The sequence below is a fragment of the Sus scrofa genome, chromosome 15, assembly GCF_000003025.6.
Source record: "Sus scrofa isolate TJ Tabasco breed Duroc chromosome 15, Sscrofa11.1, whole genome shotgun sequence".
Lineage (NCBI taxonomy): Eukaryota > Metazoa > Chordata > Mammalia > Artiodactyla > Suidae > Sus > Sus scrofa.
Genome location: NC_010457.5, coordinates 59,731,027 through 59,756,877, shown reverse-complemented (window position 1 = coordinate 59,756,877; position 25,851 = coordinate 59,731,027). Strand labels below are relative to the sequence as shown.

At 50.8% G+C, this 25,851-nt stretch overlaps 1 protein-coding gene across 2 annotated transcripts in view; it reads left to right on the top strand.

Annotated features, from left to right (window-relative positions):
- The window catches only part of MYO7B (myosin VIIB), a 93,127-nt gene that overhangs the window by 46,187 nt on the left and 21,089 nt on the right, over positions 1 to 25,851 (top strand). For both annotated transcript variants that reach the window (XM_021076153.1, XM_021076154.1), the window contains 11 exons: positions 3,851 to 4,014; positions 6,229 to 6,366; positions 9,505 to 9,657; positions 10,219 to 10,317; positions 12,176 to 12,270; positions 18,442 to 18,526; positions 19,195 to 19,413; positions 20,510 to 20,680; positions 21,558 to 21,767; positions 21,903 to 22,070; positions 25,475 to 25,552. In XM_021076153.1, the coding sequence (XP_020931812.1) occupies positions 3,851 to 4,014; positions 6,229 to 6,366; positions 9,505 to 9,657; positions 10,219 to 10,317; positions 12,176 to 12,270; positions 18,442 to 18,526; positions 19,195 to 19,413; positions 20,510 to 20,680; positions 21,558 to 21,767; positions 21,903 to 22,070; positions 25,475 to 25,552 (1,580 nt within the window). The remainder of the gene's footprint in view (positions 1 to 3,850; positions 4,015 to 6,228; positions 6,367 to 9,504; positions 9,658 to 10,218; positions 10,318 to 12,175; positions 12,271 to 18,441; positions 18,527 to 19,194; positions 19,414 to 20,509; positions 20,681 to 21,557; positions 21,768 to 21,902; positions 22,071 to 25,474; positions 25,553 to 25,851) is intronic.

Genomic DNA, 25,851 nt, shown 5'->3' with positions numbered 1-25,851 from the left:
ATCATACACTATGGGGCCTTTGTGACTGGCTTCTTTCACTTTGCATCATGTTTTCAAGGTTCATCCACATTGTAGCATGTTCCGTACTTTGTTTCTTTAGATTGCAGTACAATATTCCACTGTACAAATATGCAATATTTTGTTTATCCCTTCATCAATTGATAGATATTTGGGTTGTTTCCAGTTTGAGTTATTACATAATGTTGCTATTAACACTCACACATACAAGTAACATACAAGTTTTTATGTGGACATGTTTTCACTTCTTTGGGGTATATACTCAGGAGAGGAATTACTGGGTCATATGGTAATTCTGTTTAACATTCTGGTGGAATAAGCACCAAACCATTTTCCAAAGTAGTCACACCATTTTATATTCCCATCAGCAACGTATGAAGTTTCCAATTTCTCCAGCTCCTTACCAGCAAATGCTAATCGTACTTATTATTATTATTATGTCTCTTATCAGATATATAACTTGCAAATATTTTCTCCTATTCTGTGGGACATCTCTTCGCTTTCTTGATAGTGTCCTTAGAAGCATGGAAGTTTTGGAGTTCCCGTTGTGGCTCAGTGGTTAACGAATCCGACTAGGAACCACGAGGTTGTGGGTTCCATCCCTGGCCTTGCTCAGTGTTAAAGCTCCGGCATAGCCATGAGCTGTGGTGTGGGTCGCAGACATGACTCGGATCCCGCGTTGCTGTGGCTCTGGTGGAGGCCGGTGGCTACAGCTCCGATTCGACCCCTAGCCTGGTAACCTCCATATGCCGCGGGAGTGGCCCGACAAAAAGACAAAGGAAAAAAACCACAGAAGTTTTGAACTTTAAGCAGGTCCAATTTTGTGTATGTTGAGATAAGGTCAGCGTGGTTTTGATTGGAGAAATAAAGGCCTGAGGTGGTCAACCTGCTGGTGTGCTTAGAAGAAAAACAGGGCAGAGGGTCACAGTGTCACTCTGTGGGGCTCATATGGAGAAACAAGAGCTGCTCTGGTCTGTTTAACTGGAAACTCCAAGGCAGGGATGTTCCCAGATGGAGGACGAGGCAGTAGGAGGGGTGGTATGCTTACACAGATGGGAGGTGTTGGAAGGTTCAGGGATTATTTCTGTTGGAGAAACAAGGACCGGAGGTGGGAGGTATGTGGCTTCTTCATAGTTCCCACCACATCTTGGCTTTGGGGCTCTTCCGAGAAGAAGAGAGCAGAACTAGGAGGACATCAGAATCCCGGAACACAAAGACACAGAGCATCCCAACTTCCAAGGGCTACTCAAGGCCAAGTTTTAGTTTTGCCTTTTTTTTTTTTTTTTTTTTTTGTCTCATTAGGGCTGCACTTGTGGCACATGGAGGTTCCCAGTCTAGGGGTCAAATCAGAGCTGTAGCCGCTGGCTACACAGGCACAGCAGTGTGGGATCCAAGCCGAGGCTGCGACTTATACCACAGCTCATGGCAACGCTGGATCCCTAACCCATTGAGCAAGGCCAGGGAGCCAACCTGAGTCCTCATGGATACTGGTCAGGTTCATTAACCACTGAGCCACGACAGGAACTCCAGTTTTGGGTTTTTTTGTTTGTTTGCTTTGTCTTTTTAGGGCCAGACACATGGCATATGGAGGTTCCCAGGCTAGGGGGCAAATCTGAGCTGTAGCTGCAGGCCTACACCACAGCTCATGGCAACACCAGATCCTTAATCCACTAAGTGAGGCTAGGGATTGAGTCCGTACCTCATGGATACAGGTCAGATTTGTTTCCTCTCTGCAACAATGGGAACTCCCTAAAACAGCCTCATTGTAACTTCATTACCTCTTTAAAGGCCCTGTCTCCACATAGTCACATCCTGATAAACTGGGGCTTAGGGCTTCAACGTATGGATTTTGAGGACAAACAGCTCTGCCCATACACTGCCCTCCTTGATTTCTGGAGGCTCAGTCCTGAGGCTAGAGGGACCCCTGGCCCTACCAGGCCCTTCCAAGGCCTGGAGCGGGGCTGGTTAGAGGGGCTTTGGACCTCCAAGCCCTCGGGGTCTTCTCAGTGAGTTACAGATAGGCTTCACTCCAAAAACTACTCTGTCAAAGCACACACGTGCTCACACTGCCTACAGGCACACATTTATTTCCAAGAGGCAGCTCGATGAGGAGGGAAATATATCTTGGGACCTCATAATCAGCAAGTCACCCTCCTCTCCCATTCTTTGTTTGTTTGTTTCTTTCTTTCTTTCTTTCTTTTTAGGGCTATACATGTGGTATATGGAAGTTCCCAGGCTAGGGGTCAAGTAGGAGCTGCAGGTGCCGGCCTACACCACAGCAACAGCAACATCAGATCTGACCCCTGTCTGTGACCTACACCACAGCTCACGGCAACGCTGGATCCTTTAACCCACTGATCGAGGCCAGGGTTTGAACCTGAGTCTCCATGGATGCTAGCTGGGTTCGTAGCCCACCAAGCCTCAACAGGAACTCCTCATCCCCCATTCTTGATGCCAGGAAACCAAATGGTGTTTCATTTCTTTCCTTTTTCCACCTTGGACTTCCAGGAAGAGCAAAGCATCTACTGTCCCCTTGCTGGCTCCACAGGGGCATTCTGAAGTGGCAGCTCCTGTGCAGACTGGCCAGGTGGGGAAAGGCAGGCCTCTGGGCAAGAGCGGCCAGGCCTTCCTCTGCAGATTGCAAACTCTCCAGATGTGAGCGGGCCACCAGATTTTCAGGAATTCTGGGATGGGGAAGCCTTTTCACTTTCTCTTTTTCTTTGTCTTCATTTTGTTTTGGGTTTTTTGTTTGTTTGTTTGTTTGTTTGTTTGTTTGTTTCTTTTTAGGGCTGCTCCCGCGACATACGGAAGTTCCCAGGTTGAATCGGAGCTGCAGCTGCCAGCCTACACTACAGCCATAGCAACACCAGATCCGAGCTGCATCTGCAAGCTAGGCTGCAGCTCACAGCAACGCCACATCCTTAACCCACTGATTGTGACCAGGGATCGGACCCAGGTCCTCAGGGACATTGTGTCAGGTTCTTAATCGGCTGAGCCACAACAGGAACTCCTCCTTGTCTTCTTTTTATAGCTCTTTTTTGTGAATGAGCAACTGCCTTAATCAGACTTGCCCAGGGTCTCCCAGAAATTTAGAGCTCTGATGACTGCCCTCAGGCCCACCCTGGGGAGATCTAAACCGCACACTGAACAGACACTCTGTCCGCTGTGCTGCTCATCGGTTCCTGGGAGTATTTGGCTATGGCAGTGACGGCTGGGACTGCTGCGAGGGATGGACTTGCTCCTGCCACAGTCCACTTAGGGAGCCATGGCTGGTGGAGATGGGAAGTCCTCAGACCATCTCTGAGCCAAGGGACAGGGCCCAGGGGAAGGGTCACACAGGGCAGACAGGAGCCCTGAGGAGGGCCCCTCTCCCCATGTGTGGGCCAGGGGAGCCTCTTGGAATAGTTGACTCTTGAGCTGGCCTTGAAGCACAAGACGGGGTCAGACTGGGTGGGTTAGGAGGAAAGAGGGCCTGAGGAGGAACTTGTGGAGGCCACAGGCCTTGGGGGTTGAGGAGGAGAGACCCCCTGGGGTGGGGCGCAGGCCCTGGGGAAGAGATGGACACACCAGCAGGTTCACCCCAGGCCTCAGGAAGGTCCCTGGGGACAGAGGGACCGGGCAGGCAGGGAGGGGCAGGAGGCAGGCAGAGGAATCAGGACTGGCCGCAGCCTGGATGGGGGTGCAGTGGGAATGGTGGGTTGTGGGGGCTGCAGGGTTTGGATGTGGATATGACATGACTCGGTGCTGGGCGGAGGCAGTGGGTGCCATCCTGTGTTATGGGCCGAGTTGGCAGCTGCGGCTGAGCTCGGTGCGGGGCTGTGCTTCCCCATAGGCTTCCTGGAGAAGAATCGGGATGTGCTGAGCGAGGACATCCTCACCCTGGTCTACTCCTCCCAAAACAAGTTCCTGCGGGAGATATTCAGGCTGGAGTCAGTGGAGACCAAGCGGGGTCTGGGGACCATCATCCAGGCGAATGCGGGCAGCCGGCTCTTCAAGGTGGGCTCTGGGCGCCCCACCAGTGCCCTGGGTACTCCACCCTGGGCCATGGGGCTCAGAAAGGCTCGGGGAGGCCCCACTGCCTGGGTTTCTCAGTCAGGACACAGAGGTGACTGGAAACAGGCTGCTCTTTCTTTGGGGGCAGCACTGGGTTACAGGCACAGGACTCTGCCTGCTTCCCAGCCTGTGCCACGTGGGCCCTGGGCTCCAAAGCCTCAGGAGCTCCTGCAGAGGTGGGGGTGGGGATGATGAAAGGTCAAGGGCACCTCTGTGTACTGTGAGGGGGAGGGGTGCCAGCACCCACGGTTCCTGAGCCACTGAGCTGGCCTCATCTTCCTGCCCAGGGGTAGCAGAGCTCCTCGTTAGATGACTCGCAGTCACTGTTAAGGGGTGAAGGCACGGCCAGCAGTGGGTGGGCAGACTCCCACCCTGTCAGGATGTGCCAGGCTGCTCTGAGGAGCACCAGGGGCTCTCTGCTCCCCACCTCCCTGGCCAGCGGCCTCAGTGCTGCTGCCACCACAACACACACACACCCCACACACACCACACACATATACCCTCCCCACCACACATACCACACACCCCCCCACATGCACACACATACATACCCCCACCCCACATACTATACACACACACACACCACATTCACACCCTACCCACATATCACACACACACACATACCCTCCTCACCCCACATACCACCCCCTCACACATTCACCACATACACACACACCCCACATACCACCCCCTCACATACCTTACCCCTTCACACACACACACACATTCCACAAACCACACACACAATATTCCCCACAGAGCCCGCACACCACACACACACACAACATACACTCACACCCCACATGCCACACACTACACATACCACATTCCACCCCCTCATATACCATACCTGTCCACACACACACCACATACCAAACACAGAACTGCACATACCACACAACTAAACATAACACACACACCCACAAAACACACAGAGAAACCAATAGAGAAATTAATAACTTAAACAGAAGTGGATGAGCCCCCTAGAGGCCACAGCACGACCACATGCAGGGTAGCCAGGGGAGGCAGCAAAGAGCGGAGAGGTTGTGCAGGTTGTCCAGGGCTGGAACCAGTGAAGCTGGGCTAGACCCTCTGCATTCACGGAGCCAGGCTGGACTCTCCACAGCTGAGGCCAGAGACCAGTCTCGTCCTGGCCCTGAATGTGTCCTGCAGGTTTCAGGAAACGGGATGACAGTGGAGGGAAATGCACATTATTTTATAAACCAGGACAACATTTACTACCATGTTTACAATGTACAGTATAAAACATTCAAAAAAGCATATAGGAGTTCCCATTATGGCTCAGGGAGTAATAAACCTGACTAGTATCCATGAGGATGCAGGTTTGATCCCTGGCCTAAGTGTGTTAAGGATCTGGCATTGCTATGAGCTATGGTGTAGGTCGAAGATGCAGCTCGGATCTGGTGTTGCTGTGGCTGTGATGTAGGCTGGCAGCTGCAGCTCTGATTCAACCCCTTTGCCTGGGAATGTCCATATGCCACAGGTGGGGCCCTAAAAAGCAAAAATAGTAATAATAATAATAAAATATAAAACCTATATAAGAACTGAAAATAGAATGGGAAGTTAAAAAGTGAACTGTGGAGAGTTCCCATTGTGGCTCAGGAGTAATGAATCTGACTAGTATCCACGAGGACACGGGTTTGATTCCTCAGTGGGTTAAGGATCCAAGTGTTGCCATGACCTGTGGTGTATGTCACAGACACAGCTTGGATCTGACGCTGCTGTGGCTGTGGTGTAGGCCAGCAGCTGCAGCTCCAGCTTGACCCCTAGCCTGGGAAATTCCATATGCCGTGGGTGCAGCCCTGAAATGACCAAAAAAAAAAAAGTGAACAATGGGAATTCTAACATTCTCTCCTCACCCTGGTGCATCCTCTTGTGCACCTCACTTGGGGAGCCCCACCCCAGACAGAAGGCTTGCCCTGTCTTAGTTGCCTCTGGGTTCCCAGTGTCTAGCTGGGCACCTGCACACAGTAGGCATTTGGGGAACCTGTGATGGATGAATGAATGAGCGACTGGATGAATGTAGCCTGGCCCACCTCTGGGACCTGGGGAGAAGCCCTCATTGTGCCGTGGGTCAGCTGTGCCCCAGGCTGAGCTCCACAGCCTCCTCTTTGTGCCCTTTGCTTCTGCCTACAGTCCTCAGACTCCGGCAAGCGGCCCTCCACCTTGGCCAGCCAGTTCAAACAGTCCCTGGACAAGCTGATGAAAATCCTGACCAACTGCCAGCCCTACTTCGTCCGCTGCATCAAACCCAATGAGTACAAGAAGCCACTGGTAATGCGGGGAGGCTGGGGCTACCCACAGGCAGGGCAGGGACATCTAATGGCATCTGGGTTATGTCACTCCCTTCACCAGTGCCTGGGCAGCTTTAAGAGCTATCTGCCCCCACTGTATGGATGAGGACACTGAGGCGAGGTGACTAATCTAGGCCACTGGAAGGTCAGTGACCTTCAGGGCAATGGATTACCCAGACCTCAGCCCTGCCATTTACCTGCTGTGTACTAGGCCAGGTGTGTTGCTTTTCTGAGTCTCACTTTTCTCCTCTGTAAATTCAGAATCTACCTGCCTGCAGGGGGTGACAAGGATTGCACATGCCACCTCTGCATAACTAAACCACACTCAATAAGGGGCAGCAGAGTTCCCATTGTGGCTCAGTGGGTTAAGAACCTGACATAATGTCCATGAGGATATGAGTTCAATCCCTGGCCTTGCTACATGGGTTAAGGATGCTCAGTGGCTTAAGGATCCACTGTTGCTTATGGCAACTGTTGGTGGCCGAGATGTAGCTTTATCTGGGGTGGGGTGGGGTGGGGTGGGAGCCTGCTGTGCCTGCCCAGCCCCTGACCTGTGGGCTTGGGAATCCTACCCAGAGGCTGAAATACAAGATTCCAGGAACTGGGAGATGCCATCTGAAAGGAGATAAGATGACTCTCTCTCTCTCCCTCTCTCTGTCTCTGTCTCTGTCTCTGTCTCTCTGTCTCTCTGTCTCTCTGTCTCTCTCTTCTCCCTCTCCCTCTCCCTCTCCCTCTCTCTCTCTCTCTATATATATATATATGTAAATGAAGTACCTTTTTGAAAAGTATAAAATTATATGAAATTCAGGCTGTCCCAGGAAATCTAAAATGTATATTCCTTAAAGGTACAATACACAGATGTTAGGCAGTAACTGTGCTCCCAGAGACCCCCTGCTCACGTCCATAGGTGGGGGCCTAAGGTTCATGCTCAGCTTTGGTGGGTGCCTCTGGCTGAGACTGTTCTTGGAGATGGGAGCTGCTTTGCAAGTATAGGAGAACCTGGTAAGGGGCCAGGCAGACTCAGGTTTGGAACCCTGGCTCAGTCACCTAGGAGTATACCCTGAGCCTCAGGCACCTTTAAATTGGAGCTAAGTTACCCAACCAGGTAGGGCTGTTGTAAAGATTAAAGGAGAAACACCAGGAGTTCCCGTGGTGGCACGGTGGAAACAAACCTGACTAGGAACCATGAGGAATCCAACTACAAACCATGAGGTTGCAGGTTTGATCCCTGGCCTCGCTCAGTGGGATCCCACATTGCTGCAAGCTGTGGTGTAGGTTGCAGACGCAGCTCGGGTCTGGTATTGCTGTGGCTGTGGTATAGGCTGGCAGCAATGGCTCCAATTGGACCCCTAGCCTGGGAACCTCCATATGTGGTTCCCTACAAAGACAAAATAAATGAATAAATCAAATAAATAAAGGAGGAACACGAGGCCCACAGGCAAACACTTAATAAATGGGAGCTAACTAGTTGCCCCAAACTAGTGGTCCTTGATCTCATAAGTGTTGCCTATGTGGCCCTCCATGTCTCTATGTGGGTAACTGTTTGCTGGTGGGCTTGCCAGGTTGCAGGGTGTGCCCCTAGTTCCGACACACTCCTGACTGGAAGCAGAGGGGGCGGTCCCAGCCATTCAGAATCTTGGGGTCATGGCTGAAACCTCATATCCCTGTACAAAACATCATGGCCAAATTCCTCTGTCAGCCACAATCATCTCAGGAGAAAGGACTAAGGGCTAAGTTAACTAGAATATTTTCCTTTTTTTTTTTTTTTTTTTTTTTTTGCTTTTTAGAGCTGTACCCACAGTATATGGAGGTTCCCAGGCTAGGGGTCCAATCAGAGCTATGGCTGCCAGCCTATGCCACAGCCACAGCCATGCAGGATCCGAGCCGAATCTGTGACCTACACTAACGGCTCACGGCAATGCCAGATCCATAACCCACTGACCGAGGCCAGGGATCGAACCTGCAACCTCATGGTTCATAGTCGGATTCGTTTCTGTTGCGCCATGACGGGAACTCCTTTTCCTTTTTTTTAAAAAATGATTTTTACTTTTTCTGTTATAGTTGGTTTGCAGTGTTCTGCCAATTTTCTACTGTACAGCAGAGTGACCCAGTCACATGTACGCATATATACATTCTTTTTCTCACATTATCCTCCACCATGTTCCATCACAAGTGACTAGATATAGTTCTCAGTGCTATAAACTAGAATATTTTCTGACTCTAGCTAGGAAATGTACTTCTTCCTTCCACTAGAGTGTGGGAGGCAAGATGGTGCCCCAGCTGAAAGGACTTCAGGGGCAGTGACCACCCCAACGTAGACAAGGCCAGGAGGAAGCAGCATTCTTTGGGATCATTGTTTGGGGGCATTTAAAAATATATTTCTTAGGAGTTCCCATCATGGCTCAGTAGTTAACAAATTCAACTAGGAACCATGAGGTTTTGGGTTCGATCCCTGGCCTCACTCAGTGGGTTAAGGATACGGCTTTGTTGTGAGCTGTGGTGTAGGTTGCAGACGCAGCTCGGATCCTGCATTGCTGTGGCTGTGGCATAGGTTGGTGGCTATAACTCCAATTTTACCCCTAGCCTGGGAACCTCTGCATGCCGCGGGTGCAGCCCTAGAAAAGACAGAAAAGACAAATAAATAAATAAATAAAATAAAAAATATATTTTTTAAAAAATATTTTAAACGTGACATATGCAAAGAAAAAAAAATTTTTTTTTCGGCCATGCTGTGGCATGTGGAAGTTCCTGGGCTGGGTATTGACTCCGCACTGCAGCGTCGACCCTAGCTGCTACAGGCTGGATCCTTAACCCGCTGCTCTACAAGGGAACTCCTCAAAAACCTTTCTATATCCATCTTACTTTGGATATCCTGAGAATGAGGGAACTATTTGGCGTTCCTGTGGATGTCCCGTCCATGGGTTATCAACTTTTATCTCCTTGGAAACCCTGCCAGGACTTTTCAGCGACTTCAACCAAATATGTCTCTTCAAAAGAGAATGTTAATAAAACCAAGCATTTGTTTCATTCTCCTGCATCTGGGGACAGCCAGACGGGTGGTGGCAGAGGGAAGGAAAGGGAACAGCGCTTCAACAACCCTTCACCTCTATGCCCGCAGCTCTTCGACAGGGAACTGTGTATCCGGCAGCTGCGCTACTCGGGGATGATGGAGACCGTGCACATCCGCAAGTCCGGCTTCCCCATCCGCTACTCTTTCGAGGAGTTCTCGCAGAGGTTCCGCGTCCTGCTGCCCAGCGCCGTGCGCAAGGAGGTGTGGGTCCCTGCCGCCTGACCGCAGGTCCCAAGAGGCGGCGTGCACATCCTCAGAACCCCGCCGCCTCTGTGCGCCCTGAACGCCCCCAGTTCCAAGCCGACTGCCCTTCTGATGCCCAGGGGCCTCCTGGACTCCAAGCTTTGAAATGACCCCTGTTCCTCCTTACCATCTCTAGATGAGGCTAGTGGCTGAATATGTTCCTTCTAGAAACAGCCACAATTTAGAGCGAACACTCTCGTGTGGCAGAATGTCACAGAGATGATGTGTGGCCAGGGAGCAGGAGGTCCTTCTTATCCTTCCCCAAACACTCAGCCATCTTAAAGTTTGCGCTGCCCATGCCGCACAGCCACACTGCAAGGTATGGTGGTCTGGTGGTCCCGGGCCCTGGGTGCTCCCCTGGGTCCCACCCGTGACCCAGGGTGCCCTGTGCCCTGGCCCAGCAGACCCTGATGGTGACACCTGTGAGAGCAGAAAGACCCCAAGCCCTAGGGAACCCCTGAGGTGGGGCCTCAGCCTTCTGCATGACTCCATAGAGCCACTCCTGTCTCTCTTTGGCAGCTTCGGGACAAGTTTCGCCAGATGGCCCTGCGTATTGCTGAAATGTGGCTGGGGACAGACAAAGACTGGAAAGTGGGAAAGACCAAAATTTTTCTCAAGGTGAGACCCTGAACGTACTGGTCCTCAGCCTCCTGAAGCGTGTGGAGTCTGGTTTGGTGCCCTGCCCTCGAGACACCCTGGTTGTAGAAAGCAGCCACGCTAGGGGGACTGAAGGCAGGAGATCCCAGGGAGAGCCCAGCCCAGCCTGTGGAAATCTTCTCTGAGGAGGGCAACCCTGAGCAGGTGAGGCTGCCTCCAAGCCACAGGGCCAGAGCAAGAAGGAGCTGAGGGAGTTTCCCACTGCCCCCATCCCCCAACCCCCAACCCCGATGATAATCAGACCTGGGGAAGCCCACTTCCACTTTCCCTGGAGGGACAGAGTTTCATGGAAGGAGGCAGTGTTGACGCTGCCCCCACTCTATGACAGCTCCCCCTTGGCAGGCTAGTACAAGCCACACCACCTCCCACCTACCTCTCCATCAACTTACAGGGAGGCTCAAGGTCATACAGAGGCAGCCTCCTGCCTCTAAGGCTGGCCTTGGGGCCCTCCAGGATTGCCAGTTGGGTCAGAGAGCCACAGAGAGAGAATGTCCAGGTCCCCTAGCCTCACATGCCTTGGGTAGGTCAGCAGGGCAAGGTGGAGGAGGAGGAAAAGAAAATCAGGGCCAGAATCAGCGCTCTGCCAGCCCACCTGGCATCCTACCCCTCCTTCCACTGCCCCTTCCGGAGTCCTCCACTCTCTCCCCTCCCCCCCATAGCCTGCCCACCCATCCTTGTCTGTCCGCCCAGCCCTAGCTCTCCAGTGAGTCTGTCCGTCTGTCCATACATTGGTCAGGTCCGTGCTGGGACTCTGGGGCTTGACAGGAAGGAAAAATCAGAGGGGCCTTAGACTCCATTGGGGACGTGTGGCTAGCAGAGGGAAGACCTCTGGGAAGTCCCAGGGCACTGCCCAGAAGGGTGTGGCATCAACGGCGAGGTCAGCCTGGGCCAAGGGCTGAGGAGGGGAGGAGAGTGCCCACCCCGCCTTCCCTCCACCTCTCTGGCTGCTCCATGAGGCTACAGTCAGGGGTCCAGTCCATCTCTGTGTCCCCAGTGCCCTGACTCAGGACTGATGGAGGCTTCTGCTCCTCATCTGCTCCAAAGGGCAGTGCTGCTCTCTGCCCTGCAACCACAGTCCCTTCCTCCCAGGCCCAGGATGCAGGGGAGCCCAAGGTCACCACTCTGGGATGAATGCATGTCATCATCTGACACTACATAAAAGCTGAGGAAATGTTTTGTTTTGGGTTTTTTTTTTTTTTTTCTGTTTTTTTTCTTAGGACTGTGCCCTCAGCATGTGGAAATTGTCAGGCAGGGATCAAATTGGAGCTGCAGCTGCCAGCCTACACCACAGCCACAGCAAGGCCAGATCCAAGCCACCTCTGTGACCTGCACCACAGCTCATGGCAATGCCAGATCCTTAACCCACTGAGCAAGGCCAGAGATCAAACCCACAACCTCATGGATCCTGGTCAGGGTCATTACTGCTGAGCCACAATGGGAACTCCAAGGCTGGGGAAACAATTTTATACGGAAACTAGCATATATTACAGCTAAATGCACATTTCATGAATTCTGGGAAATAAAATACAGTGTTGGAGAAATGTTTTGCCCCCCTCTTGGGTTTTCCAGAGCAGAAGTGACATTTCCCAGATTGAATTAATAAGAGGAAAGAGTTAAGATGGGAAGCTCTTGAATTGGGGCTGGGGTGCAGCTGCCCCTGGTGGCTCTGAGCCACCTTGAGGGCCCTTCCCCTCTCTGTCCACCCGTGAGCAGTGTGGGAGTAGTCTGAGAGACCCTGACGTCCGGAGACAGAACCCCGGCTGTGGGTGGGGCTGGGGTGAGGCCGAGCAGCCACGTGATGAGAACTATCCCATCTCAGGATAACCACGACACTCTTCTGGAGGTACAGAGGAGCCAGGCCCTGGACAAGGCCGCAGTCAGCATCCAGAGGGTCCTGCGAGGCTACAAATACAGGTGCCAACCCTGCCCCAAGCCCCCTCCCAGCCCACACACCCACCTGCCACAGCCCCTGGGCAGGCCTGTACTCCCCCAAACCAGGGCCACTTATTTCCACTGGTCCCTGTCTGGACATCACTGAGGCAGAAGAGGTCTGAGGACCTCCTGACCAGGGACACTGCATTCACTGGTCAGAGAATTTTAATACATCATTTGAGTGTTTTGAGGGTGGAGGGCAAAAGACTCCAAATGAAGCATCAGCCCTGGTCCCTAGTGTCTCCTGTTGTTCTCCTTCTATTGTCTTAAAGAGCGGGTTTGGATTTATGAGGTGATTGTTTTGGGGGGTAAGAAAAGAACTATCTTTGACTCCGTTCCTGGTCAGTAAGAAGGTAAAACTTGAATCTGAGCCCAGGTTCAGCATATCAACTGTATTTCTGCCTCCCTCACCCTCACCATGTCCAGAGGGCTCTGCACATCCTACCATGCTGTTCCCTGTGCTGTCCCATCAGTCCATTACCAACCCTAGGAAGGCCTGGAAACCCAGACAGGACAGAATGGGAGAAAGAGGCTGAGCCACTTGAAAGCAGGATCCTGAGGCAGGGAGGTGTGGCCTGGGAGGCTGGACCCCATAACATTGTCTACAACCACCATCAACTGAGAACATCCTGTCATATTCCCAGAATAGATAAACAGTAGGGGTGGCCACCACCTCCCATGCTCTTTTTTTTTTTTTTTTTTTTTTTTTTTGGCTGGGCCTGCAACAGAGAGAAGTTCCAGGACTGGGGATATAACCCGCACCACAGCAGCGACCTGAGCTGCTGCAGTGACAACAATGGATCCTTAAATCCCTGAGCCACTAGGGAACTCTCTGATGATTTTTTTTTTTTAAGAGCTACACCCATGGCATATGGAAGTTCCCAGGCTAGGAGTCAAATCAGAGCTGCAGCTGACAGCCTACGTCCTAGCCACAGCAACAGAGAATCTGAGCCATGTCTGTGACATACAGCACAGCTCATGGCAGTGCTGGATCCTTAACCCACTGAGCGGGGCCAGGGATTGAACCCACATCCTCATGGATACTAGTTGGGTTCTTAACCCCCTGTGTCACAATGGGAACTCCTCTGATGCATTTTTAATGACATTTCTTTTGAGATAATCAGAGAATCAGGTGTAGTTGTAAGGAATGATATAGGCTTCCCCATGTACCCTTCACCCAGTTTCCCCCAGGGGTAACATCTTGGGAAACATTAGCACCATATTACAGCCAGTACATTGACATGGAAATGGCTTAGACACAGCATTTCCATCACTACAAGGGTCCCTTGTGCTGTACTTTCATGGTCATACCTTCCTTCCTCCCCCCTTTGCCCCTTCCTCAACCTCTCCCCCACTGCAACCACTAATCTGTCTCCATTTCTTCAGTTTTGTCTCTTCAAGAATGTTATACAATGGGGACTTCCCCTCGTGGCGCAGTGGTTAACGAATCCGACTAGGAACCATGAGGTTGCGGGTTCGATCCCTGCCCTTGCTCAGTGGGTTAACGATCCGGCGTTGCCCTGAGCTGTGGTGTAGGTTGCAGACGCGGCTCGGATCCCGCGTTGCTGTGGCTCTGGCGTAGGCTGGTGGCTATGGCTCCGATTCGACGCCTAGCCTAGGAACCTCCATATGCCGCAGGAGCAGCCCAAGAAAGAGCAAAAAGACACACACACACACACACACAAAAGAATGTTAGACAATGGAACTATACAGCATATAGCCTATAGGGTTGAGTTTTTTCAATCACCATAATTCTTTGAAGATTCATCCAAGTTGTTGCATGCATCGGTATTTGTCCCTTTTTATTGCCGAGTATTATTCCATGGCCTGGATGGACCACAGTTTGTGTAGCCATTTACCTGTTGAAGGACATCTGGGCTGTTCCTAGAATTTGGCTGTTATGAATAAAGCTGCTATAGACACTTGTGTACAGGCTTTTATGTGGATGTAAGTTTTCATTTCTCTGGGATAAATGCCCAGGAGTGAAACTACTGGGTCACATTGTAGTTACATGTTTTCTAGTTTAAGAAACTGCCACTGTTTTCCAGAGGAACTGTTCCATTTTACACCCTACCAGCAGTGTATGAATTATTCAGTTTCTCTGCATCTTCTCCAGCATTTGGTGTTGTCAGTATTTTTTTAATTTTAGCCATTCTGACAGGTGTGTAATGATAACTCATTTTGGTTTTATGTTTCTCTAAAGGCTAATGATGTTGAACATCTTTTCATGTGCTTATTTGCAATATATCTCTCCTCTTTGGTGACGGGTCTATTGTTTGCCTGTTTTCTATCTAGATTCTTTGTTGAGTTAAAAAAAAAATTTTTTTTTTGTCTTTTTAGGGTTGCGTCTGTGGCATATGGAGGTTCCCAGGCTAGGGGTCAAATCAGAGCTGTAGCCGCTGGCCTATGCCACAACCACAGCAACGCCAGATCCAAGCCATGTCTGCGACGTACACCACAGCTCATGGCAACGCCAGATCCTTTAATCCACTCATCGAGGCCAGGGATCAAACCTGCATCCTCATGGATATTAGTCAGATTCATTTCTGCTGAGCCACAACAAGAACTCCAAAAAAAGTTTTTTATATATTGTAAACTAGTAAGTCCTTTGTTAAATGTGTGTTTTTCATATATCTTCTCCCAGCCTACAGCTTGTCTTTTCATTCTCTTAACAGAGTTTGCAGTTGTGGAGGCTGGGGCTGGGGGTAGGGGTTCTCTTTTTTCTTTTTCTTTTTTCTTTTCATAGCTGCACCTGGAGCATATGGAAGTTCCCAGGCCAGGAGTCGAATTGGAGCTGCAGCTGCTGGCCTATACCGCAGCCACAGCAAAACAGGATCCAAGCCGCATCTGGGACCTACACTACAGCTTGTGGCAATGCCAGACCCTGAACCCACTGAGAGAGGCCAGGGATTGAACCCAAATCCTCATAGAGACAATGTTAGGTCCTCAACCCACCAAGCCACAGGAACTCTGCAGTTTATTAGATTTCCCTTTTATGGATCATGCTTTTGGTGTTAATTTTAAGAACTTTTGGCCAGAAAATTTTCTCCCATTTTTTTCCTAAAGTTCTGTAGTTTTACATTTTATACCTAGGTCCATGATCTGTTTTCATTTTAAGTGAATTTTTTATAGGATGTAAGACTTAGGTCAAGGTTCTTTTAAAAAATTTTTGCTATGTATGTTGTTCCAGCATCATTCATTGAAAAGTCCATCCTTCCTTCAGTGAATTGATTTGCACTTTTTTCACAAAGCAGTCAGACGTATTTGTGGGTCTATTTCTGGGTTCTCTGTTCTGTTCCATTGCCCAGGTATTTTTTTTTTAGGGCTTCACATGTGGCATGTGGAGTTTCCCAGGCAAGGGGTCTAATCAAAGCTACAGCTACCAGCCACAGCCACAACCACAGCAACACCAGATCCTAGCCACATCTGTGACCTCCACCACAGCTCATGGCAATGCCAGATCGTTAACCCACTGAGCAAGGCCAGGGATCTCGAACCTGCAACCTCATGGTTCCTGGTCAGATTTGCTTCCACTGTGCCATAATGGGAACTCCAGCCCGGACACTTCTGAATGATGCAGGCACAGCCAAAAAAAAAAAAAAAAAAAAAAGAAAGATTCTTGAGGTAGGAGCTTAGATGATTGATCCAAAGCTTTTGCTTTACTCTAACGTAAAGTGCTATAAATCTCTCACTCATCCCTGCTTTAATTTTGTCTCACAATTTTTTTCATATGTTGTATTTTTTCTTTTCTTTTTTCTTTTTTTTTTTTTTTAAGTGGCCAAACCTGAGACATATGGAAGTTCCCAGGCTAGGGATCAAATTGGAACTGCAGCTGGGGCCTATGCCACAGCCAAGGCAATACCAGACACAGGCCGAATCTGCAACCTACACCACAGCTTATGTCAATGCTGGATCCTTAACCCACTGAGTGAGGCCAGGCGTCAAACCTGTGTCCTCGCAGGGACAACGTTGGGTCCTTAACCCATTGAGCCATAATGGGAACTCCCTGTGTTTTCATTTTTATTTGGTTAATTTTTTAAAATTTCCTTTGAGACTTCCTCTTTGGCCCATGGATTATTTAGAAGCATGTTCTTTAGTTTCCAAGTGTTTGGAGATTTTCCTGTTGGCTTTCCATTATTGATTTCTAGTCTGATTCGAACTGGGGCTGTCCTGGGTACTGTAGGGGTTTTAGCAGCATCTAAATTCTACACAGTAGATGCCAATAGTGTCTTCCTCCCACAGCCTCGTTTATGACAACCAAAAATGTCTTGGCATTGCTAAGTGTGCCTGGGGTGAGGGCCAGAATCACCCCCAGGTGAGATCCACTGGTATAAATATTAAAGACATATACTCTCTTTTTTCTTTCTTTCTTTCTTTTTTTTTTTTTTTTTTTTTTTTGTGGCCATGCCTGCAGCCTGTGGAAGTTCCTGGGCCAAGGAATGAACCCGTGCCACAGCAGCAACCCAATCCACTGCCGTGACAGTGCCAGGTCCTTAACCCACTGTGTCACAAGGGAACTCTCAGACAAATTATCTTATTTTTAGATAATTCAGTTTTTCTTTGGCTTTATATTAGAATCATTATGTGTGTGTACATGTACCAAAAAAAATTAAATAGATAGATGTACAGGAGTTCCTTTTGTGGCTCAGCAGAAATGAACCCAATTAGTATCCATGAGGACACGGGTTCAATCCCTGGCCTTGCTCAGTGGGTTAAGGATCTGGCGTTGCTGTGAGCTGTGGTGTAGGTTGCAGATGCAGCTCATATCCCACAGCATCGCTGTGGCTGTGGTATAGGCTGGCAGCTACAGCTCCAATTGGACCCCTAGCCTGGGAACTCCACATGCCATCGGTGTGGCCCTAAAAAGACAAAAAAAAAAAAAAAAAAAAAGATAGATGTATAGATATAGATTCTCTTCCCACAGCAAAGATTCTGACTTAGTTGGACTGGGTGGGGCTCAGGCATCAATGATTTTTTTCTTGATTTTTTGGGAGGTTTTTGTCCCCAGTTTTATTGAGAGATAATTGGCCTACAGCACTATAAGGTTAAGGTGTACAGCATAATGAATTGACTTACATACATCAAGAAATGATTACCACAATAAGTTTAGTTAACATCCATCCTCTCATACAGACACAAAAACGAAAAGAGAAGCATTTTTTTCCTTGCAATGAAAATCCTTCTTAGGCTTTACTCTCTTAACAACTTTCCTGTATGTATCCCATTAGGCAGTGTTAACTATAGTCATCACGTACATTTCATCCCTAGTACTTATTTATCTTATAACCTTTTAACCACCTGCATCCAGTTCCCCCTCCCCCCTACTCCCCAAAGATGATTTTTAATATGATTGAGATCTGCTGTTCTAAACCTAGGAAAACTGAAAAATTATTAGAGGTGATAAGAAAACTCAGTTAAATGCAGGATAAAAGGTACCTCCATATGCATCTCTGACTCCCCAGAGGCCAGGTTTTCCATTCCCTCCTCCATCTTCAGCCCACTTTCCTCCCTGTGGAGGGAGCAGCTCCATGGAGCTGACTGGGCTGCCCTCTGCCTTGACCTGCGCCCCAGAGAAATCCCTGGTCCTGAGATTTCTGACCTGATTTCTGGTGGACACGTGGGTTAGTGGCCAGAGAGAGCAGGAAGAGTCTGGCAAGGTGTAAAAAGTTGGAAATGGGTTTTATCCTTTCATAGCTCTTTATGGGGAATGGGGACACTTTTTCCTAACTACTCTAAAAACTGGACTGTCCTCATTCACAAATTTAGTGCTTGGCAGTAGCTTTAAGTTCCTTGCCGGTCTTTCAGCCTAGAAAGCCTTCTCAAAAAGAAATATTGTACGTATTCATTTTGCCCAGCACTTCATTATTTCTCTTCCTTTCAAAATCATTTTTTTTTCAGAATGGAAACTTGTTACTAGAAAGTACACCTCATTCTGGAATCGAATGACTAATGCAAGGATGGGGTGCAAAAAATAAATTTATAGATGAGCATGAGACTGTGAAGATAGTCAAGAACATTTCAGTGATTTGCGGAGAGTGTAATAACAGTGTAACAATAATAAAAGTGATAAACATGCAAAATGAATAAAGCTTTTCCCCCCAAGGCTTTAAAAGTTCCACAGTTGTTACCACCAACTTGCATTTCTGCTTCTAGGAAGGAATTTCTGAGGCAGAGGCAGGCAGCTGTGACCCTCCAGGCTGGGTGGAGAGGCTACTACAACAGGAGGAACTTCAAGCTGGTAAGAGGATTCACTCGGGAGGCTGAGCCTGCAGGAGCAGTGGACAACTGTCCAGTTAGAAACAAATGTTGAGGGGAGTTCCCAATGTGGCACAGTGGGTTAAGGATCCTCGTTGCCCCAGCTATGGGATAGGTTGCAGTTGTGGCTCAGATTCAATCCCTGGCCCAGGAACTTCCATACACCATGAATGCAGCAAAAGAGAAAAGGAAGAGGAGTTCCTGTCATGGCCCAGCAGTAATGAATCCGACTGGTAACCATGAGGATGCAGGTTCGATCCTTGGCCTCGCTCAGTGGGTTAAGGATCTGGCGTTGCTGTGAGCTGTAGGTCACAGGTGCAGCTCGGATCTGGCATTGCTGTGGCTGTGGTGTAGCCGGCAGCTGCAGTTCTGATTCCCCTGGTCCAGGAACTGCCATATGCCACAGGTGTGGCCCTAAAAAGAAAAAGCAAACAAAAAATCCACTTCTTTAGCACTTATTTCATGCCAGAGTCTGTTCTAAGCTCCTTGTAGCTCACTTAATATGCCCTTGCTCATAGGTGGGTAAAAGGTTAGCACCAGCGCTTTGCCCAAAAGCAGACCACTGTGAAGCTAATCTATGAGTACACCTTGCCTCTCCTTCTCTGTCCCCTCTCTGTGCTCTGTGAATGCCCATCCTTCTTGCCTCTGCAGATCCTCCTGGGTTTTGAGCGCCTTCAGGCCATTGCCCGCAGCCACCTGCTGACCAAGCAGTTCCAGGCCCTGAGACAGAGGATGGTCCAACTGCAGGCCCTCTGCCGGGGCTACCTGGTGCGCCAGCAAGTTCAGGCCAGGAGAAAGGCCGTGGTGGTCATCCAGGCATACGCCAGGGGCATGGCTGCCCGGCGGAACTTCAGGCGGCAGAAAGCCAGTGTAGGTGGTCACTGCTGTCTCGGGCAGGCAGGGGGTGTCTGGGCCCAAATGAGGGCGGGCACACGGGAGGAGTGAGCAGCAACACAGGACTCTCTCCAGACCTGCCCCATTCCTGGTGCAGTTATTCCTGTAGAAGGCCCTCATGCGACAGTCTGGCACACCTAGCTCACACCTTGGGGCTCACAGGAGACGTGTCACCTCAGCAGGACAGTCCTATACCTGGAATCCAGAATTCAAGCTCTCCTGGGCCCCCTCCCTTTAGCCTTAAGGACAATTTCTCAGCAGGGCTGGTTAGTCCCTGGCAAGCTCAGGAAACCAGGGCCAGCTGAGTCATGGGAGGCCAGGGCTCCGCAGAGGAAAGGGAAGGCCCCTGGTTCCTGGGCCATGAGCCGATGGCTGAGGACAGAGAAATACCAAGAGGAGAGTCTGGGCAGGAGAAGGGGGAGGGCTGGGAGCAGGGCAGCGGCACCAAGATGCACAGCCCCTCGTTTTGGATTTTCACCCTCCCGTGATCCCACTTCCCCCATCCAGAGGGCAGCTGAGATGCAGCCCCACTCCTCAGCTCTCGCTCATGTGGCAATGATGATAAGGAAAAGGGGTTGGATGATGCCTGCCCCTGCTCTGTGGATGAAAACAGGTCCACTGAGCAAAGCACTAGAACGGTGGCCAAGACAGGAAAGAGAGCAGAGTGTCAGCCACGTCACAGCACACCCTGCACCCGTATAGCCCCAGACAGGCCACAACCAGGGCAGGCCTAGGGCCCTCTCCCATGGGAGTCTCTGGGCTCTTTGAGTGAAGGGACTGAGTGGGCTTGAGTGGGTTTCGCAGCCAGGTTCGGGGAGGGGGGGTGTTGATGGTGTTTGTCATGGTACCATGTGGGGACAAACCAGCATCTTTCCTCTCTGGACCTCTGATTCTCCACTGGGAAACGGGAAGCCCAGGCTGGTGGATCTCCAGGCCCTCTTGCTATTATTTTTTAGCAAAATGCATCTATTTGGACAGACGGGGGCGAGAGGAGGTTTATTTGGCTTCTGTGCGGGGCTTGCTGCCCCAGCCAGGCCTGTGGTGACCGTGGCCCCGTGGGGTGTCTGTGCAGGAGCCTCTGGCCATCCCGGCTGTAGAGCAGAAGAGCCCAAACGTGGTCCCCAGCCGGAAGCGTAAGTCCATCTACGACACCATCACCGACACAGAGATGGTAGAGCAGGTGTTCGGCTTCCTACCTTCCCTGGTCGGCGGGCAGGAGGGTCCAGCCCCACCACGCTTCGAGGTAAGATGGGCCCTGCCATTCAAGGGTCCGGCCTGGCAAGGAGGCAGGGGGTTGGGGGGCCTTGTCAAGTCCCTGACAGCCCACTTCTAAGCTGTACTAGGAAGCTAAGACTCAGCTCAGGGGCTGACAGAATAGGTGGGGAAGTGAATTCTGTGGTCCTGGGCGAAGAGGCAAAGAAAAGAGTGTGGGTTTCTGTTTACTTTCAAGCAAGCAGGTTTCTTACCTGCAAGGCTTCTGGGAGATTTTACTGTGCAAGAGTTACCGGGCTTTCAATCAGGCAGCTTTTCCCATGATCATTTGGCTCCTGTCACAGAGCACCTTGGCGGCTGCTGCTTTTGCAGAATGTAACCTGGGGGCCCAATTTAGAAAGCTAACACATGGCAGGAGGAGACTGTGTCCGATGGAGTAGGGGGGTGGCAGGGTGGAAGGGCCTGCAGGAGAGGACAGCTCTGGGGCTGTTTTGCTGACTCTCCCTGAACCCTGCTCTGGGCCTTGGCACCCCCTCCCCAGGTGCTCATACTCTCCCCTCCTCCCATCCATGCTCCACTCCACTCCCCATCGTAACCTCCAACATCTGTGCAGTGGAGGTGGCTGAGCAGGCAGGGAGTGAGGGGTGTCCAGAGTGCCCAGATCTGCAGGCAGAGGGCTCTGAGGGCACACTGCCATGTACCTGTGGCTTTCACACCGAGGCCCATCCAGCACCCACCAGGTGGGGTCCAGCACCATTGAGGGCAGGGGAGGGGGAGGAATGGATAATTCTGCACCCTGTTGATAACCAGACAGAATCTTCTTGGCGCTCCCTGGCCCCAAAGATGCACACACACTGCCAGATAACATCTGAAAGGACAGCTGCCCCCTCCTTCTCACTGATACCCAGGATCTAGACGTGAAGACCCAGAAGCTGCCCGAGGTCGACCTGGACACAGTCCCCATGCTGGAGGAGCCCGAGGAGGATGAGGACGGCCTGGCTGAGTACACCTTCCCCAAGTTCGCCATGACCTACTTCCAGAAATCCGCCAGCCACGTACACATCCGGCGGCCCCTCCGATACCCTCTTCTCTACCACGAGGACGATGCTGACTGCTCGGTACCTGCCCCTCTGGTTTCTGGTGGCTCAGGCCTCCATCGAGTTCAGTGGGAACAAGGAAGGGGCAGGATCCTGTGGGTTCCATGCTGTGTGTGAGCTGGAGTCCAGCCGGGTGCTCTGTCCGCATGTCCCCAGGCCGCCCTGGCTGTGTGGAGCATCATCCTGAGGTTCATGGGGGACCTTCCGGAGCCAGTGCTCTTTGCCAGGAACACCCTGCGAGATGGCTCGGTGATGCGGCAGATCCACGACGCCCTGGATAAGGGGAGCAGCACTCAGCTTCCACAGCAAGGCGGATCGTCACAGGTTTGTGGTGATGGTGGCCCAAAGGGCAGATGCCCAGAGTTCCCACTGTGGCACAGTGGGACCGGTGGCATCTCTGCAGCGTTGGAACGAAGGTTCGATCCCCCGGCCCACCACAGTTGGTGCCCAGTGGGTTAAAGATTTGGCATTGCCGCAGCTGCAGCATAGGTGTGGATCTGATTTCTGGCCCAGGAACTCCATGTGCCACAGGGCACCTCCCCCCCCCAAAAAAAATAGCAGATGCCCTCCAGTCTCAGGGCCCCGCGGGTGCTGGACCAGAAAGGGGTGGCAAGACATGGAGCGAACATTACTCACTGAACCCAGAGGCCCCTGGGATGTTTTCGGTCTTGAATTGTACTCAGGAACTCTAGGTCAGGCGTTACACCCAGGTCTCTGTGAATTATGCAGTCACTATAGGGAAGGGTCTCCAGGGCTCTGAATACTGAGTTTCACCTATACAGGATTCAAATGTATAGAATAGTAATGATAACGACAACAGGTGTTGTTACCGTCTGGCCACGTGCTGAGTCAGTTGCTTCTCTTCGGTTAATTCCCAGATGAGCCGTCCCTACAAGGGAGGGATTATTAAGTTTTATTATGGCCAAGGAAACTGAGAAGTGACGTGGCTTGCCCCCAGATTGCAGTGGGTACGTGTGACAGCTGGGCTTTGAAAACTTCTGAATTCGTAGACCAAGTTCTTTCCCCGCGTTCTACCCTGCCCTCTGATGGAAGGTTAATGCACATCCATTTTTGGTCAGAAGTCCTTCCTAAGGCCCAAGTTTCATGATGTAATCTCAGTGGAATTATCCAAGAATAGTCCAAAGGAATTACACAGCAGTGACAGAACTTGGGCCACCAGCAGCTGGAGCCCCTGACTGCTTATAATTCTGACACCAGTTCCAGTTATGTGGGTTTTTCCCCACACCAAGAATTCTCAGCACCAGCTAGGTATCCTGCAATTTAACTCAATTCTGACACTATCTGCCTGGAGATAATGTCAAATTCCACTGGTTCAGGTCTCAGTCCTTCCAGACAGCCCTCACTTCAATCGTAGGTCCAGATTGTTCCTCATACTGCTGACTGACTGGCTATAAATCGGAGGTTCCCACGACCCCCTCCTTGTATTCGATTAATTTGCAAGGGCAGCTCACAAAACTCAGAGAAATGTTTTACTTACTAGGTTATTGGTTTATTATAAAAGGATGCAACTCAGAACAGCCAGATGGGAGAGATGCATAGAGTCAGGTATGGAGAAAAATGAGGAAGCTTCCATGCCCTTTCCAGGCACCACTCTTGCCAGATCGCCACATGTTTACCAACCTGGAAGCTCTCTGAACCCTGTCCTATTGGGGGTTTATGGAGGCCTCATTATACAGACATGATCGACTAAGCATTGGCCGCTGAACTCAGTCTCCAGGCCCTGCCCTCTCCCTTTGTCCACTGGCAGCCAGCCCCACCCTTAGGTGCTTTCCAAAGTCACCTCATTAACATAAAAAGACACTTTTATCACAAGAAATTACAAGTGTTTTAGGAGCTCTGTGCCAATAATGGGGACAAAGGCCAAATATATATTTCTTATTATAAATCTCAATTTGGGTTCCTGTTGTGGCTCAATGGGTTAAGAACCCAACATAGTATCCATGAGGATGTGGGTTCAATCCCTGGCTTCACTCAGTGGGTTAAGGCTCCGGTGTTGCCATGAGCTGTAGTGTAGTTTGCAGATGCAGCTCCAGTTTGATCCCGAGCCTGGGAACTTCTATATACCACTGGTGCAGCTGTAAAAAGGGGGGAAAAAAATCACGATATCACATCAGAGAGCTGTGAGTCCTATGTGCAGACTACCTTTGTGGAATCTAATGGAGTCTTCAGCCTGGGATCACGTGGCCATATCTGGTCCAGGAATTACCAGCAAGTTGCCCTGACTCTCTGAGCTCTAGAGATGTGGGCTCTTCAGAGTGTAATAGTTACCCCTGCTGTGCAAAAAAATTGCCCCCTAAATCTGACAGCCTGAAACAGCCCACGTTTATTATCTCATGCACTTTTTGAGGGTCAGGAGTGGCTGAGCTAATTAGTTCTGGCTCAAGGTCTCCAAAGAGGTTGCAGTCAAGCTGTCATCCAGATGCTTGACTGGGGCTCTTGGATCTTCTTCTAAATGGGTTACCTCATGTAGCTGCTGATGGGAGGCCTCAATTCTGGCCACCTGGGCCCCTCCACTGGGCTGCTCAAGGGTTGTCACAGTACACTTCCTCCAGAATGAGTGACCTAAGGGAGAAAGAGGAAGGAAGATGCAATGCCTACATACCACGGTGGGCAAGAGTGTCAGGAGGCAGGGGTCACCAGGGGCCACCTTGGAGGCTGGCCACCACTCAAGGAGGTGACACTGGGAGGTACTCCAGCTACCAACACCTCTGGAAGGTAAGCACATGGAGAAGCAGGCCTGGCTTCCCAGAGGTCAGATCTCAAGTGTTCCTTCCTGCACATTTATTGAGCCCCCAACCTCAAACCCCCCCATAAGTGCTGCCCACCCTTCCTTGCCAGCTAACATGTCTTACACTTGGCCCCTGTGTGCCCAGTTCTAGACTTGGGCCCAACCCAGCCCAAGCCCATTGCACACTGAACTCTAATTTAGGTGGCAACTTCTCATGTTACCATTAGGACAAGGTGTGACCCCTGCCTAAGAAAACCAGCAGATCCTAAAGTTTCCACTGTGGCTCAGGGGTAACAAACCCGAGTAGTATCCATGAGGGTGCAGGTTCCATCCCTTGCCTTGCTCAGTGGGTTAAGGACCTTGCATTGCTGTGGCTGTGGTGTAGGCTGGCAGCCACGGCTCCGATTCTACCCATAGCCTGAGAACTTCCATGTGCCACACATGCGGCCCTAAAAAGAAGAAAAGAGAGAAAGAACCAGCAGATCCTGATGGCTGGAGGTAGAACCTTCCTCACCCAGCCCAGGCCCCACAGCCTAGAGTCCTGATCCACTGGCAAAGCCCCAACCTGGCAGTGGGCAGAGTGTATTCCAATTCATCTGCCAAATTGTCACTGAGAAGAACCATAGCCTGGGGCTGTCCTGAGCACCTGGGCACAGATCCAGCCTGCTTGACTGGCAAGACATCCAAGCATTGGAATCAGAACAGTCCTGAGCCCAGAGGGCTGGTGACTGGCCGGGTAGTTTTTGTCCGGTTTCTTGCCTTCCCTGGCCTGTGTCTCCTCACCCAGCCCTGAGGAGGAGGATGCATGCTTCAGTGTTGAACAGCTCAGCAGAGATGAGGGTGCACACGCTGCTTTGTGAATCAGACTGGGAAACAGCGGGGTGAACTGGAGACTAGCCCCCACCCTAAGCAGCTGTCGGGTCAGATTTGGAGGAACTGTTCCAGCTCACCTTCCCTCAGAAACTGTCTCTATCCACAGAGGCCCAGCCGCAGGGACAGAGGGACCAAGGACATCTCATCCATGAAGCTGAAGCGGTCCTCCAGGGTCACAGGCCAGGTGAGCCCTGGGACAGAGGACCCCAGCCTGGTCCCAGCACCCACATCCTCCTTTATATATGGGAAGAATCAGAAGTTCCTGTTGTGGCTCAGTGGTAACAAACCCGACTAGTATCCATGAGGACAAGGGTTTGATCCCCGGCCTTGTTCAGTAGGCTAAAGATCCAGTATTGTTGTGAGCTGCTATGTAGGTTGCAAACATGTAGGTTGCAAACATGACTTGGATGCCGAGTTGCTATAGTTATAGGTGTAGACTGGCAGATGCAGCTCTGATTCCACCACCCCTAGCCTGGAAATTTC